Raw genomic sequence first — 17,020 nt, 5'->3', positions numbered from 1 at the left:
CTCAAGGTGCCGAACCAAGCCTGCTCTCTACTGTGCACCTGTAGAAGTTAGAGAGAGTCCTCCTTGACATACCGACTCTCCGTAATCTCAGGAAGTAGAGGCGATGATGTGCTTTCTTTATAATTGCATCAGTGTAATCAAAGTTGCTGATCCATGAGAAGGAACGTTATCTATTTATCTCTAACTTGCCTCTCAAACACACATTCATATATATAAATTTACATCTATGTTAAATTTAATTTTGTGCAGTGTGTGTTAAAGCAATACAAGGGGAACTGCACAATACAATGCAAGGGAAACTGCACAAAGGAGGGGGCTGGGGAGGAAGGATGGGAGGGAAATAGGCAGAAACAGGGGGGAAACATTTACAATAAAATTAATTAAAATATGTGAAGTAATAAATGAGCTATATCACACACTGTTCCCCTACAACACTGATTACACCAAAGATGATGGAGCGGTTTACACCGAGAGAGGCACAACGGAAGTCACGTTTTGCATTGAAAGATGGCGGTCGTGACGCTCCGTTACGTACAACACCTCAGTGCGTTGGATTACGTAGGAGTTGAGTATCTTGCTCCGCTCTATCATCTTTGGTTCTTACCTCGGCAATTTTCCAAATAGAATTATGTACTTAACAGCTTGCTCAGAGCTGCGTGCAGTTCTGGAGCACGTCTTCAGCCAAACCACTGGGATATTCTCGATCCCTAGATCCTATACCGAATACAATTTCTCCAGTCTTGGCATCATATGCAGTGAAACAAATTCACTGAAAACTGCCCTTTCTGATGGTGGAGACCTCAAGAATAGGAAATGGTGATCCACTTGACATTTCTGTCTGAAAAAGGTTGCATAGGCTCCCCTTCTATAAGAAGTCAAAAGCAAAATACTGCATATGCTGGGATTGTGAAATAAAATAATAATTATATACTGGAAACGCTGAACAGTTCAGACAACTGCTGATATTTGAAGAAAAAGAAAGATAACTGCTTCTCTCTCACAGGCGCTGAACTTTCGAGTATTTCCATATTTTAATTCTCACTTCAAAGAACTGTCTTTCTGCTTTATATTGTTTTTATTTGCAGCTGAAGTAAAAGCTCCCTCTGCTGGTCTCGCTAATTGCCCGCACTCCGACAGCAGCAGCAGCCCCCACATGGCGGCGGCGGCACGGACCGGCCAATCACGTGCACATCCCTTCTGGCGCCGTTCTCTCACCCGGAAGTGCTGTGCTCACCCGGAAGCGAATCTCATCGGTTAAAGCGCCAAGACAGGTTCATTCGTAGATTCGAGTTCTTAGCGTTGTAGACTTTTGTCTGTTCCCGTGGCTTCGCCGTGTCCTAGAGTCTACTCCCGCAGACGGAGATCTGCTGCCATGTCTGTGGTTCCACCGAGCCGCTCGCAGGCTGGCTGGCCTCGAGGTGTCTCTCAGTATGGGAACAAATATCTGCAGGCCAAGCCCCTGACCCTGGAAAGGACCATTAACCTGTGAGTAACCGTAGTGTTTTTGTAGTGGATGGTGATAGGTGGTCTGTATCTTGCTAAGAACCGCCAAGCTTCTAAACGCCCTTCTGTGTGACAGGACTCGTGTAGCAAGTAGTAACTGACTGTTCCTAGCATTGAACAGTAATGTGTAGTCTGGGGTCCATTGTGTGGTGTGTAGTTTGGGTGATGTTCAAATTATTTATTCACCGTCAGCTGCACCACATGGGTATTTCAAGTGTTGGTACCTGCAAATGTAGTCCAAGAATTTGCCGACAGTTGTTTGAATGTAAAACTGTTATCTTTTGTAGTTTGGAGGGGGCTTAATGTTACTTGCGGACTTGTCGATACGATGTGTTTATAAACTTGTTTTAATGTTTTTTAAACTTTAATGCTTTGTTCAATTCTACTGTGCTGTTTAACATAATCATTAGCCTGGGTGCATGCCTTTTGGCTCACGATGTCTATGCTGAACACATCAAATTAAACCAAATCCTTCTGCCTGTGCACGATCCACAGTCCCTTCATTCCTTGCAAATTCATATATATATATATATTCTTTAAATGTCGCTATCTTATTCTCCCGATATCACGCCTGGCAGTATGTTCCAAGTTTGTCTTTGCAAAAAAAAAAAAAAAAAAAAAAAAACTTTGTTTGCAATCTTCAAATTTCCCCTCTTACCTTAAAGCTATGCCCTCAAGTATTTGACATTTCCACCCTGGGGAAAAAAAATTCTGACTGTCTATCCTATCCATACTTCTCAATTTTATAAACTTCTGAAATTGCTTTAGCATGGTTAGTAATCCAAGTCAGCTGGAGTAATGAACCAGGCATCAGTTCAAATGGAACTATATTGGGCACAAATGTTTTATCTTTATTATTTTAATTAATCTTGATAGATGACTGATGTTTTGACTAGTCTCCTATGTAAGTGGACTCCAGGATCCTTATAATGCAGTTGACTCACTGATCCAGCAAGCCACTTAGTTCAAGAGCAATTAGAAATGAGCATTAAATACTGGCCTTTCCAGTATGCAATATCTGTGAATGTTCTTTATGCTTCTCTGTTCAGGATATAAAGGATGTTGTATGTAATTGAAAATATTAATACTCTAAATCTAGTTTTAGAAGCCTTTTTAAGTACTAAATTTTGTTTAATGTTGACATCCCTTTTATACAACACATGGGCTGTGTTATTCTCATTTATCTCTTAACTCATTATAGTGACAATTCCATGATAGTACCTGGTCCCTATTCCTTGTTTCATTGCCCATTTTTGATGGTATTCCACGACCTGGCATTTAGTGCAATGTCTAAAACTTTGATATCTTGCTATTAATTGTGAGTGAAACGTTATGGTTTTTTCCTTCCTCCCTAATTCTGCAAATACAAAGTATTTCATTGCTAAACTATTGAAGAAAAACATTCAGCTCTATTGCATGCACTTCTAGTCTTTTTGAAATACACCTGCTGCTTGGCTGTGTTAGGAGAATAGGGTATTTGAGAACAACAAGATAAGCTAATCTGCAGTTTTGACAAAGATAATTGATTTCATTTGGGAGATGTAAGCAGCCTCGATGGTTAAATCACTTTTGGTTCTCATGTGAGGCATGGTCATTTATGTGGGGTGCTGGTAAATGACCACTGATTAACTGACTTATCTGTGCTGTTGAGAAAGGAGTACAAACAATTTTGATATGTAATGGTTCATTTGCCTCTTAGGATTATTGCCTTACATTTGAAGTTTTAACTGACAATGTAGCAGAAGACAATGCTGAATTGTGAACATTATTAGTGGGCTTCTCGTGGGATTAGACATTTCTTCTGTTATCTCTTTTATGAGCTATTCAATTTGTCCTGCAAATATATCCTCCTTGAATTTGCTTCTCTCTTGTTTCTACACTTTAAAAAAATATTGTGCTTATTCGCATCTTTATTTTAAATCTGTGCTCTAGGATTACTGCTAAAAGGTGCTCTATATTTCTGCTGAAATCCACCAGACCTGTTTAATACCTTTGTGAAATCTTTCAATATATCCTTTTATCTGAATGTAGCCTTGTTTTCGCTTGGCATAACTGGGAAACCACTAGTATTCTGAATTAATATTCTCTGCATTTCTAGAATGTTTTTCCTTTGAAGTGTTTAGTGTGGTTCCTGAAATCCTTTGAAAGTATGCAAGTTGAGCAAAGTAAAAGAACTGCATGACTTCCAAAGTGCAACATTGAAACAACTGGGCTCAAGAGACTGCAGCTGCTGGAATCTGTAGCAAAAAAAAGGGAGCTGCTGGAACAATTCAACTGCAACTGTGGTGGGAATTGGATAGTTGATGTTTCGGGCCAAGCCGCTTCACCTAGACTTTAAATGAAGGATTTTAATCCAAAATTCAACTGTCCACTCTTCTCTCCACTGATACTACCTGACCTACTGAATTCTTCCAGCAGCTCTTGATTTTTGTAATAAACGTTTACTGTTTTGGGTAATGATGAAAAAAAAAAAAAAAGTTTAATCTTTTTAAATGAGTTTTGATCAGTGGAAAGGCAAATAGAATTAATGTGGCTTTTCACCTAACACTGTTTCAATGTGAAAATTGAAAAGTAACAACATTCTAGAAATGTGGCTTCTCACTAATTGACAGCAATCTCTCTATCGTCTAGCTTGATTTATCCTTATCCTAGAACCCTGAGTATATGTTAGATCTATGTCTATCCCTGTCTTGGAAAAATGTTGTGCATAAATCTGTGGAATTTCTTTAGGTATCCATTGACCAACTACACATTTGGTACGAAGGAACCTTTATATGAAAAAGATTGCTCAGTTGCTGCTCGATTTCAGCGCATGAGGGAGGAATTTGACAAGATCGGCATGAGACGCACGGTGGAGGGCGTCCTGATTGTTCATGAACACAGGTTGCCTCATGTTTTATTGCTGCAATTGGGAACAACCTTCTTTAAATTGTGAGTCCATATGTCAATGAGATCGATAACATCTAAAAGGTTGGGAGTATGAATCAAGTCCTTGAGAAACATTTTAAGTACATTTGGTGGCTGATCAGTGGTGTGTACTGGAGTTGGTGTATTTTTGGTGTCCATCAATCTTACTAATGTCATGCTTCAGATGGTGACTGTAGCCAAATGTTGTAAATGTTTTCCATTTGATAGACATGAGATGGTTAGAAACAAAAAGGCATTGATCATTTTCTATGAATATGTATGAATAGTGTGCAGCTAGTAGGTCTTAAATTCCTATGTTATAGAAGCTGAATTAGGCCATGTGGTCCATCATGTCTACTCCACCATTCAGTCATGGCTGATCTATCTTTCCTTCTCAACCCCATTCTCCTGCCTTCTAGCCTTAACCCCTGACACTTGTACTAATCAAGAATCTGTCAATCTCTGCCTTAAACATATCTATTGTCTTTGTCTCCACAGCCGTCTGTGGCAATGAATTCCAAAGATTCGCTAACCTCTGACAAAAGAAAATCCCTCTCATCTCTCTTTATTCTGAGGCTATTGCCTCTGGACCTGGACTCTCCCTCTAGTGGAAGCATCCTCTTCACTCTATCTGAGCCTTTCACTGTTTAGTAAGTTTCAATTTAGTCCCCCCCCAATCCTTTTAAACTCCAGCGGTTAGAGGCCCAGTGCCATTAAATGCTCATCATATGTTAACCTAATAATTCCTGGGATCATTCTAATAAACCTCATCTGGACCCTCTCCAAAGCCAGCACATCCTTCAGATATGGACCCAAAACTGCTCACAATTCACCAAATGCAGTCAGACTAGTGCATTTATAATGCCTCAGTATTACATCCCTGTTTTTATATTCTAGTCCTCTCTAAAATAAATGCTAGCGTTGCATTTGCCGTCATTACTACCGATTCAACTTGCAAATTAATGTTTTGGGGCATCCTGTACCAGCACTCCCCAATTGCTTTGCACCTCCAATTTCTCAATTCTCTCTCCATAATAGAAAATAGTCATTTTATAAATAAGGGGTTCAGGATGACCTGCTTTCACATCTCTATTCACTGGGGACATGTCAAAAACATCAAACTGTTTTAGTTGAGGACATTGACTTGAAGTCATAGTTTAACCTATATTTTCATTTTAAACTGCATTTTTGGAGAATATTGGAAAATGAATTTTGTGGGCAGATCATATGTTTTCTAAGGTACTTTTAGTGTATTGAATTCAACAGTACTGGAGGAACTCAATCAGTCACGCAGCATCTGTGGAGGGAATGGAGCAGTCTGAAAAAGGGTCCCAACTCAAAACATCATCTGTCAATTCCCTCCATAGATGCTGCCTAACCTTTTGAGTTCCTCCAACACTCCAGGTTCTAGTAACTGCAATTTCTTGTCACGTTTGAATTCAATACACTTTGGTTCACAGGATAAACTTGGTCTGGGGATGTCTAGTGAGAAAATGTAGATGGGTATTCCCTGCAGTAGAAGATTTGCTATGTAGTGTTTAATTGAGAGGAATAGACTGATCTAAACTCACCAATCTGTTTCAGAATACTTCAATGCTATGAAACCGATCTCATGTAATTTATTTCATCTTGGTGTGCTTCCTGTCCCAAAACCATTGACTTCCTTCCAATCCAGTGCTGTTAACAGATGTATCAGTGTATACCAATGTAACTGGTGCAATGGTTACAGAGCAGACTATTTCTGAACACTAGTCTTCTTAACAACAGAATACAAATCTTGTGTGCTTAATATACATGGTATTAGCAGCAGTTGTTAGTTAATGATTGAGAACCCTATCTATCTCCACACCCAAGAGCTAATGAGAATCATTTTAATAACTGACTGTGATGGACACAGTTAGATTTGGTGTTTGTGAACAAAGTGTTAATGATCTATGTAGTAAACTGGACATGAGGGGTGTGGCAAAAATGAATGTTAATGCCCTTTTCCCTAGGATGGAAGATTCTAAAACTAGTGGGCGTTGGCTTAAGATGAGGGAAAAGGTTTTGGAAGCACCCCAGGCAATTGAGGTAGTCTGCATCTGAAATGAACTGCCAGAGGAAGCAATAGAGGCAGATTAAAATGCCTTGTAAAAGGCATTTCAAAAGATGTATGGATAGGAAACGTATAGCGAGCTAAGGGCCAATTGCAGGCAAATCAGATTTGCCCAGTATGCCAGCTTGGGTAAGGTAGGCTGAAGGGCCTGTTTTTGTGATTCTAAGCTCTAACATGTTTAGATGTGAACCAGAGTGCATTTTTTTGTGGCTTTTGCATTATATCAGTTTTTGCTATGTTAATGTAGGCCCGGTGGAGAGCTAAATCCTACAGAAGATGAAGTGGAGGGCTTGAAGCGACTTATGACTGAGGTATGTGGCACATTCATATGGGAACACTTCAAGATTTGCTAAAAGATCAGCTGGTTTGATTCTGGTTTGGATGTCATTTTTTTACTAGCAGGCCTGATTTGAATCTTGCAAATTTTCTGAGGGTAGATGCAAGTATGGAAAGACTAGTGGAATCATAAAGGTCATTTAGGTTCCCACAAACTGCAATCCTACTTCTCGTCTCTTCATCTAGCCTCAGCAATTTTGCTTTTCTTGCCTTTCAGGAAATTCCTTGTGATTTGTGCTCCATTTACCATTATGTTTGCACTGATTTCCCCACCTTTTAAATAAGCTGTCAAAGTATCAGCCAAATAAGACATTCATTACTCTTGTCTCTTTAAAGGGGCGGGTCAATTTGTGTAAATTCATGAACTAAATGGGGGTGGGAAGCAGTAGAAATTTTCCGTAAGTTATTTTTACTTCAATTCAGTTGTTTGGAAGGATGACGGTGGGTGTGGTTGGGGGGGGGGGGGGGGTGATAACAACCTGATTAAAGCCAGCACCTATCAGACAAGCCCCAAGGGTTTGGTGGTCCTTACCCCCAAGACAGAGAAGTTCACATCTGTTTGATGTTGAAGAGGAACTGATACAACTGCAAGTTCTCTTTTTAAAACAGATTTTAGGCCGTCAAGATGGTGTGCAGCAAGACTGGGTAATTGATGATTGCATCGGAAACTGGTGGAGGCCGAATTTTGAGCCCCCTCAGGTCAGTTGTGCTAAATTTTATGAACTCTTCTCGGATGTTTTGCGAATAATAAAATGGATGTGATAACTATAAGGTCTTGAAACATGGTTGATGCTTTATAGAAAGATTAGATCTAGTTCAAACACAATGTAAAGAATAGTGCTTCCGAAGGTTTGCGACTGTCTCGCTGTTCCCGAGTGCTATTTGTTATTAAAACTTAAAGAAAATGGCTTCACTTAGAGTTGTATAACACAAATATGTAACATGCTGACCAAGCTACCACATCTGCACTAGTACCACCTGCCCAAATCACTCAGCCATTCCTGTCCATGTACCTGTCCAAATGTCTTTTAAATGCTATTCTAGTGCATGATTTGAGAATTAAGGGACAGAAGTTTAGGGGTAACATGAGGGGGATCTTCTTTACTCGGAGAGTGGTAGCTGTGGAATGAGCTTCCAGTGGAAGTGGTGGAGGCAGGTTCGATTTTATCATTTAAAAATAAATTGGATAGGTATATGGACTGGAAAGGAATGGAGGGTTATGGTCTGAGTGCAGGTAGTTGGGACTAGGGGAGAATAAGTGTTTGGCACGGACTAGAAGGGCCGAGATGGCCTGTTTCCGTGCTGTAATTGTTATATGGTTATATGTTGTATGCTTATATCTGCTGAAACTATCTCTTCTGGCAGCTCATGCATATACCCACCACCCTCTGGAAAAAGTTGACTCTCAGATTGCTATTAAAACTTTCCTCTCTCACCTAAACAAATGTCCTCTGGTTCTTGATTCCCCTATTCTAGGTAAATGACCCTGTGCATGTACGTATGATCTCATACAGCTTGATAACCTCATCCTCTTGGGCTCCTAGAAATAAAGTACCAGCCTGCCCAACCTCTCCCCATAGCTCGGACCTCAAGTTCTAGCAACACCCTCGTAAATCTTCTTTGCACTCTTTCCAGCTTGACAACTTCTTTCCATTAGTGGGGTGACCATAACTAAACCAAATACTCCAAATGTAGCCTTACTGATGTCTTGTAAAACTGTAACATAATATCCTAACTTGTATACTCTGTACCCTGACTGATAAAGGCCACTATGTCAAAAGGCTTCTTGACCACGTTATCTACTTGTGACGCTACTTTCAAGAATTATATACCTGCACTCCTGGATCTTTACACTTTGCTACACTCCCCAGGACCCAGCTATTCACAGTGAAGGTCCTGCCCTGGTTTGAGGTCCCAAAATGAAACTCCTCTCATTTACCTGCAATGAACTCCATTAACCATTCCTTAGCTCACTTGACCAACTGATCAATATCCTCGTGTAATCTTTGATGGTCATCTTTGCTATCTACAATACCACCCCTTTAGTGTCATCTGCAAACTTACTAATTCTGCCTTGTACATTCTCATCCAAATCGTTGATCCAAACTGCAAATTATGATGGGCCCAGCAGTGAGCCCTGAGACACCCCACTAGTCACAGGCCACCAGTTTGAAACACAGCCTTCTGCCATCCCCCTATGCTTCTTTCCATTGAACCACCTTTCTATCCAGTCAGCTAGCTCTCCTTGGATTCCATGCAATCTAACTTTCCAGAGCAGCCTTCCAGCAGACTGTAACAAATACCTTGCTGATATCCATATAGACGATGTCTACAGCTCTGCACTCATCAACCTTTTTGATTATATCTTCAAAAAACGTAATCAGGTTGGTAAGATACAATCCTCCATGTACAAAACCATGCTGACTATCCCTAATCAGACCCTATCTAAATGTCCATATTTATCTTACCCCTCAAAATACTCTCCAGTAACTTGCCTGCTGCATATGTTAGGCTCACTGGTCTGTAATTCCCAAACCTTTCCTTGCAGCCTTCCTTAAATGGAGGCACAACATTAGCCAACATTTCCATCCAGTCTTATTTAATGAAGATTTGCATATTTCAGCCAGGACGCCTGCAATTACTTCTCTTATGTCCCACAGTGTCCACGGACATATCTGATCATGCCTGAAACATTTGTCTATCTTCATGCGCCTTGGGATGTCAGCACCTCATCAACTGTAATACTGACTGTCACCAAAACCCTTCCATTGACAACCCCAAGTTCCTCATTCATCTTTCTCCATGGTAAAAACAGGAGAAATACTCAATGAAGACCTTGCTCATCTACTGGGGCTCCACACAGATGACAGCGTTGGGTTCTGAGGGGTCCTGTTCGCCCTCTAGTTGCCCTTTTTCCCTTAACACACTTAAAATCTCTTTGGACTTTCCTTAACATTATCTGCTGGAGTTATCTCCAAAGCTCTTTTTACCCTCCTGATTTCATCCTTAAGTATGTTGCTCAGTTCCTGAAACTTCTCCAGGGATACACTTGATCACACCTCACAAAACCTCCTTTTTCCTGACCAGAGCCTCAATTTCTCTCGTCATCCAAGCTTCCTCGCGTCCACCTGTCTTGGCTTCACCCTGGCAGGAACACTCAAGCCCTGAACTCTAGTCATCACATTTTTAAAAGCATCCCACTTTCCAGATAATCCTTTGCCTGCAAACAACCTACTCCAATCACCTTGAGTTTCTTTCTAATGCCTTCAAAATTTTCCTTGCCCACATTCAGAATTTTAATCTGTAGGCCTTCCTTGTCTTTATCTGGTTTTAAAGATCTCCTTTGGCTGAAATGTGATTTTTTTGGAATGGAAATAGTCTTGCAGGAATAATTGTACTATTTAATCTTATTCTTTGTTATATGTTATGTCACTGGTATGGAGTCATAGTATTTCCAGACACTAATTCTGGCATTCCTGTCAACTCACAACAAAACTGCTTTGGGAACCATTCATTATATTGGAAAAATAAGCTATTATTCAGAGCTACTATAGTCTTGACTAGTATATCAGTGACTTGCTTGGATATCTTGATTTGCTGTTTGGTTTTCATCCACTGATGGTGATTAGTTCCAATATCTTTTTTAACAGCTGGTGAATAATACATCTAAGTGCCCTGAAACATCATATTTTATATTAAGATAAATGTTATTTTCCCTCCTCCAGTATCCCTACATTCCAGCTCACATCACCAAACCCAAAGAGCACAAAAAGCTATTCTTAGTGCAACTTCAAGAAAAAGGTATGATGTACAGTTGTGTAAATATGATGGCATTTAAAATGCGACCAGACAAAAACATTCAGCTACAAAGGTGGTCTCACTAGATACCATTTGATTTGTTGCATGTCTCAAGTGCTTTGGTAAATGAGTGAAAAGGAAAGCGGGGCAAACAGTTCATATACTGCAAGACCAATGAACATCAGTTGCATATATGATTGATATGTTAGGCTGTTGCTTGGATTATGTTGTTTGACTGTAACATTGGAATTTTGGCATCTGCATAGCAAATGTATAGGAGTTTGGTTAGTCAGTGGCTTGTACGAAGGGGAACTCTGATGCAATGCTACTTCAATTACTTATAGGACTTGAATTTCACCTCTATCTTTGAGTTAGATGTTGACACAAAGTGATGGCTGATGTTTGTGATGCAAAAAAAGTGTAATAAATTGGCTGATATTATGGATGCTTCACCACACCCCAACAATCTCTATACCTATAAAAGTCATCTTGTATTTGTGTGTATGTGTCTTTCTACCTTCGTTAAAACGCCACGCGCTAGCCACACGCCACAGAAATGTTCACAGATTATTAATCACATTAACCCCCTCGACAAAATTAACTGCTTCACTTCAATTAATTTATCTTGGCATTGTGTGTGCCGCAACGTTATAGGCCCATTGGCCTCTTCCTGTGCTGCACTGTCTTGTATTTTGGATTGTGTTGGTTGGGGTCCAGGTGTTGTGTTGGTTATATTATGTTAAATAGTTGTTAGCCCCTGCTGTATATAATTATCGGGTGGCTTTGATCTCTAATGGTCTTTGCTTTACAACAGCCCTTTTTGCAGTTCCGAAGAATTACAAGCTGGTTGCCGCTCCGTTATTTGAACTTTATGACAATGCTCCTGGTTATGGGCCCATTATCTCCAGCCTTCCTCAGCTTTTGAGCAGGTAATGAAAAAATGCAGTAACAGCTTAAGCAATTTTCTTTTGAAATGGTCAAGTCATGCTTCTGGGAATATGACTCCTTGGATTTATTACTTTCTGTCATGTTTGCCTCACTAGTTTACATATTAAAAATTAAATGCAGTCACTACTATTTGAAAGGTATCTTCCCAACCATCTGACAATTGTTTTGCATGGTCCACTTTCTATTTCTATATTGGGCACTTCCATTATCAATAAACTAATTTTTAGTACAAACTGAAAACCAACGTCTGATGTTTGTTTTTTAGAATTTTTTCCTTTCCCCATGGATCATCTAGATGCCACTATATTTGCACTAGGCCATATTTGCTCGAATTGTTCTGATTAATGTGGGTTTCTAAACCCTTCAGCTCTTTTTTTTTTTTTCCTTGTAACAAGCTGACAAAGTGCTGTAAGACCGAATTCTTGAAGCACAAGACAAAGCTTAAACAATAGTCAATAGGTGCAGGAGTAGGACATACGGCCCTTCAAAGCAAGCACCGCCATTCAATGTGATCATGGCCGAAAGTACCCCGTTCCTGCCTTCTCCCCATATCCCCTGACTCTGCTTTCTTCAAGAGCTCTCTCGAAAGTTCTCTGAGCCCTCTGAGGCAGAGAATTCCACAGGCTCACACTCTGTGTGGAAAAAGTGAAAACATTAGAGGTTTAAGGATTGAAAGAGCATGGAGAGATGTCGTTAAAATGTTCATCAAATCGGGTGCTTAAATTGGATTGAGCAAGTAAAACTAAAAAAAAAAATCCTCATAACTGCATGTTCACCTCGTGTGAGAATTTAATATTATGATCGTTCATTTCAAAGTACATACAAGACTGGCCTGGTTATTAATACACAAATATGGGAACATCATGGAACAAGCGAAAGAGTAGGAATTGTTGCAATTCATCCCTGAAGATCCTTCTTGATTATGGCCTGCTTGCCACCAACTTTCACCCGTTACTTGGCCCTCCACTCCAATTGTCAGGTGCAAGGCACCAGAATCAGCAAAACAATTTCTCAGTTTACATTTTTTGCTCGATATCTTAAGTTTTGATTCTTTAAAAAAAAAAATAAAAAAATCCTGCCTTAAATTCCAGGGATATAAATCTATACAGACACACCCAGGCTTGGTAGTTAAATTATCCTAACTTTCACAATAAATTCTCCCTCGGCAGAGTTGAATGAAGAACGTTTTTGTTTTTACACAACTTGTGTTGGCTGGGAATGGTCCTATAGATATCAACTAAAAGGCCCTGCTACCACCACCATTATTTTGTAATTACTTTAATGGTAATTCGAATATCACTGTACTTTAATTGATACACGTGAAGATAAAAGGCTTTTGAAACCTTTGAATTGTTCTAAATATTACCTACATAAACTGGCTGATCGTGAGACTCTGAAATCACTGATTTGGTCTGCTTCAAGTTATGTGGCCTGATTCATCCAATGCATTTTCTATATGAAGAGATTTGTCTCATCTGTTTTTTTTTCCTCTGCAGTGTATGCACTTGTTTTTAAATGTACCTGAAGTTTCTTCTTTAACTTTTAGGTTTAATTTTATTTATAACTGAAGTGTATGGATGCATTGCTCAAGATCCTGATGGATGTACAACTACAATTTCTTGTGAACATCTCCAAGCCAGTAGTCTGGCTTCTCAGCCAGAGAGTAAATCGGTTCTACAAACCAAATCCAACAGCATGCAGCACCTGACCTGCTCAGCTGATGCTCCTGTGAGATTTTGTTCAACTGTACACCAACTATGAAGCCGAGGAGTTTTAACTGGTGCTTTTTTTTTAAGAAATGTTTTCTGCTTATGTAATTGTTTGAGTTTTCTACTTTATTAAATGGACAAATACCTTTATTTTTGAGGGTTTTAATTAGCTGTAGTTTGTGTATTTTGTATTTCACCATTTATTTGGACCTATTGTAATTGGATATGAGAGAAACCTAGTCGATGTATATTGATTAAAGACAAAACTGATCTGATTTATTCTGCTTTGGTTTATATAGTAGAAGTGATTTTGAAGCAAATCTTCTGATTAATCATTCTTTCCTCCAATTTCATGGTGAACTTTTTAGGGCTGTTTTGTAATCTGGGATATTAACTGCATGTTTTGCAGTTAAGTGATATGCTTTGGACCATTGAGGTATATAAACAAGTGATTCTATGCAGCTATTATAAGGAGTGTGTCGAGGCATTAAATACTTGAATATATTCGAACGTGAATTGTTACATCAGCAGCAAAGTGGTGATCTTGGGTATATGTGGATCTTCAAAAATTCTGTCATTATGTATTCTAATTACAGATTGGTTAGGGATACTTGAAATCACAAATCGGTGCAAAACTGAAATGTGCAATGGTTGTAATTTGATCGAGCGAACATGAAAATCCATTCTTGATGTGGGTCTTGCTTGCTTTTAAGTTTAATGACCTAGACCTTAGTGTGTCTTTCCAGTTAGTTGGTGTTTGGTTCAATTTTGGGGCAAAAAACTAATTTGGAAGTTCTCACGTGAAGAATCATAGTTTATGCTGCACAATTCTAAACTTCAGTTTGGAGGATTTTAATTCCTTTCTTGGTGTATTTCAAATTATTTGATTTCCTTTTCAACAATTCCAGAAGTTGGTCATCAAAAAGTTGGCATTCTCAAAACTAACACCCTGACTTCAGTAACAGATGTCCTTGAATGTTTCAGATAGATGAAGAAATGTTCAAAATAACTTTTCTTCCATTGTTACAATATTCATTAACACTTTAGAGGTCCTGAGCATTTTTCTTTTATGTTGTCTGATTGTTTTTCATTCTGCCAAATGTATTACAGCCTCAGCTTTGTAAGATGCTGAACTAAATGAAGAAATACGTTTGCAGAATTATTAGATTTGCTTGTTTAAACTACATTCAATGCTAACTGTTTTGCCGAAATTGAACAAAAGCATGTTGGGGTGAATTTATTGCAGAGGTGGGGTATTGTGCCTTGGTAAGGGAGAGATGAACAACTGCTGCTTGTATATCCATAATGGGTGACTCTGGGCTCCCAATGTATTGTGGGGTACTGTAGGTTAAGAGTCGGGCAGTGGATTTCCTTTTCTCCCCATCTATTGCCCTCGGCAGCCTATCACTATACCAATCCCATAATATATAATAGTACTTTAATCACCAGTTAATGGTGGTAGATTATCCTGACCTGTACTTCTAATGCTCTGCAATGTGAACATGTTATGCCAATGTGGGTTTCCTTCACTTTCCTTCCTCTTTACCGTGAATTGACCCTGGGTTAGCTGAGTAGGAGACGTTGATGGGCATGAGAGAAAAAAGATGTAGAAAAATGGAATAGGACTGCCTAGATATGATATGTGTATGGCCTGCATTTAAGCCAATGTTAAATGCACCAATCTGTTCTTACTCCCAGAAATAATTCTTTAAAATGCTGTTCTCTAAATTCAGCCATTCAATGAGATTATAGATCTTCTCAACTCGATCTATGAGTATCCAAGTCTTTTCGTCCAAATATTTGAAAGGGTCACTTCTCGCAAGGACTTGGAGTGCACCTTGTGGTTCCGCACTGCCCTAATCACTTTAGGGAACAATGCATTTCTCTCCTGGTTTGTTGGTTGGCAATTTTTTCTGTTTTGTATCAATACAGATGGCAGTCACAACAACTGATAATCTTCAAGCCGTGGATGAATTTGAAAAGACAGTTTTAATTAAGTGAAAATAAAATTATTTTTATAAAATTGAAGTAACGGGCATTTTCTTATAGAACGTAAGCTCACTTTGTGAAATGTTGATAACATTGCACCAAATGTACTGTACCGCAGCATAAATGAGGGAGGATAGGTTTTTATGTTTGCACCTGTATGACACTGGCATTACTGTTCTTGCTTTCGTCTTGGAAAGCACTGGTTATTAACACGTCGGCTTCCGATTCTGTCAAGGTATTTCCTCTGTTGCAAATGATAGCGATCCTCTTCCCTGATCTGCGATGTGGATCCTTTCACTTGGACAGGCAATAAATGGCAAGTGATAAGGTCTTGCATCTTCACTCATTCACAGTCCCGTTTCCCCATTGAAATATTTATATCTGCGTAGACTGGGTGTTCGTTCTTGGGTTTAGGTGCTGATTTAATGGATTTGGAAAACTGCAGAGCAGCGTAGGTAGGCTTGTCAGCTTCGCTTCCTTTAGTCTGAAAGTCATTAAATATCGGATGTTAGTAAATACACGAATAGATTTTGTTTTCAAATATCGATCATTGATTAGTATCAGATAGCTACTTTAAGTATTTTTTCTTACTCCAATTTTTAATTGTATTTATAAAACAATATTTATTTCTGCACTTAATGTTCATACTAGGTTATCGCTAGTGTAATCTCCTAGGAAGTGTAGGTAAAGATTTAAAGTACTACTTTTTCAGTATGCTAATACATTAGTTCGGCGTTCAACTAGCGTTCGGTGTTCCTTCCCAGAAAGCAAGTCGTGTTTATACATGGCCTGTTACAACCAGGCTTGCAGGGCCGGGTTCCTGGTTATGGACACGACTCGCCTCTGACACAACCAGGCGATGCAAAAGTCAGTGACCCAGTAGCAGACTAGCCCATGTGGAAGGAGCCATCTTAATATACGATGGCTGTCTGTGTGCTGCTATCGGGTGGGATGGGGCGAACAGGGAGGCCGCGGTGTGCTGTTATGCAAGATACAGTGAGACATCCAGTGAGTGCAGGTCATTGCTACAGAAAAGCAGCTGGGCGCCCTACAAATCCTCCCTCACCTCCTGCTAATTGTGATGGAAGTTGCTTTGTGGCCCAAATATGTATGTATCATACCTTATCGAGCCGTGAACCTGTCCAAGTGTCTTGTATATTGTAATTGTACTTGCCTCGCACTTCCTCTGGCTGCTCGCGAATCACCCTTTTGGTGAAAAAGTTGCTCCAAAGGCCCCTTTAATATCCCTCTCCCACCTTAACCCCATTCTCCCTATCCTGGTGAATAGCTGTATTTTCACCCCAGAACTGTACACAGTACTCAATGTGACCGTACCAACATCTTAGCCAGCAATAACATGTCCCAACTCCTGTACTCAACCTGACTCATGAAGACATGCATGCCAAATATTTTCTTCAGCACCCTGTCTACCTGCATCGCCATATTCATGGAACTATGTACTTCTAGGTCTTTCTGTTCTACAGCACTCCCCAGGGCCTACCATTTATTGTATTAGCCCTGTCCAAGTTTGTCTTGCCAATGTAAAACTTCTGCATTAAACTCCATGTGCCATTCCTCGGCCCATTGTCCCCGTTCATCAAGATTCTTTTGTGATCTTAGATGTGCTGATGAGACGGGGCCCCTCTCAACCAATGAAGCAGCCCCATTTTCAGCTGTTGAGCCCATTCATTGCAAGATGCATTCATGATCCCCGCATCTCAGCGCTGAGTGGCTG

The 17,020-nt window shown here is 39.7% G+C and overlaps 1 protein-coding gene across 1 annotated transcript; it reads left to right on the top strand.

Annotated features, from left to right (window-relative positions):
• Nucleotides 1-1,129: 1,129 nt before the first annotated feature.
• Nucleotides 1,130-15,312, top strand: nudt21 (nudix hydrolase 21). The gene is made up of 7 exons (XM_033036066.1): nucleotides 1,130-1,485; nucleotides 4,234-4,434; nucleotides 6,753-6,816; nucleotides 7,451-7,540; nucleotides 10,567-10,642; nucleotides 11,454-11,568; nucleotides 13,134-15,312. The coding sequence occupies exons 1-7, from the start codon at nucleotides 1,373-1,375 to the stop codon at nucleotides 13,153-13,155; spliced, it is 681 nt and encodes a 226-aa protein (XP_032891957.1). The 5' UTR covers nucleotides 1,130-1,372; the 3' UTR covers nucleotides 13,156-15,312.
• Nucleotides 15,313-17,020: the final 1,708 nt, after the last annotated feature.

This window comes from Amblyraja radiata, chromosome 17, assembly GCF_010909765.2.
Source record: "Amblyraja radiata isolate CabotCenter1 chromosome 17, sAmbRad1.1.pri, whole genome shotgun sequence".
NCBI classification, from domain to species: domain Eukaryota; kingdom Metazoa; phylum Chordata; class Chondrichthyes; order Rajiformes; family Rajidae; genus Amblyraja; species Amblyraja radiata.
Note: the sequence above shows the minus strand (reverse complement) of the source record. Positions and strands in the feature narration are given on the sequence as shown.

What these genes read in the sequence shown, in the direction of transcription:
- nudt21 (XM_033036066.1), top strand. Translation starts at nt 1,373, where the DNA reads ATGTCTGTGGTTCCACCGAGCCGCTCGCAGGCTGGCTGGCCTCGAGGT. An exon ending in CTGGAAAGGACCATTAACCT is followed by an intron (nt 1,486 to 4,233) that starts GTGAGTAACCGT and finishes GAATTTCTTTAG; the next exon opens with GTATCCATTGACCAACTACA. An exon ending in CTTCCTCAGCTTTTGAGCAG is followed by an intron (nt 11,569 to 13,133) that starts GTAATGAAAAAA and finishes TTTAACTTTTAG; the next exon opens with GTTTAATTTTATTTATAACT.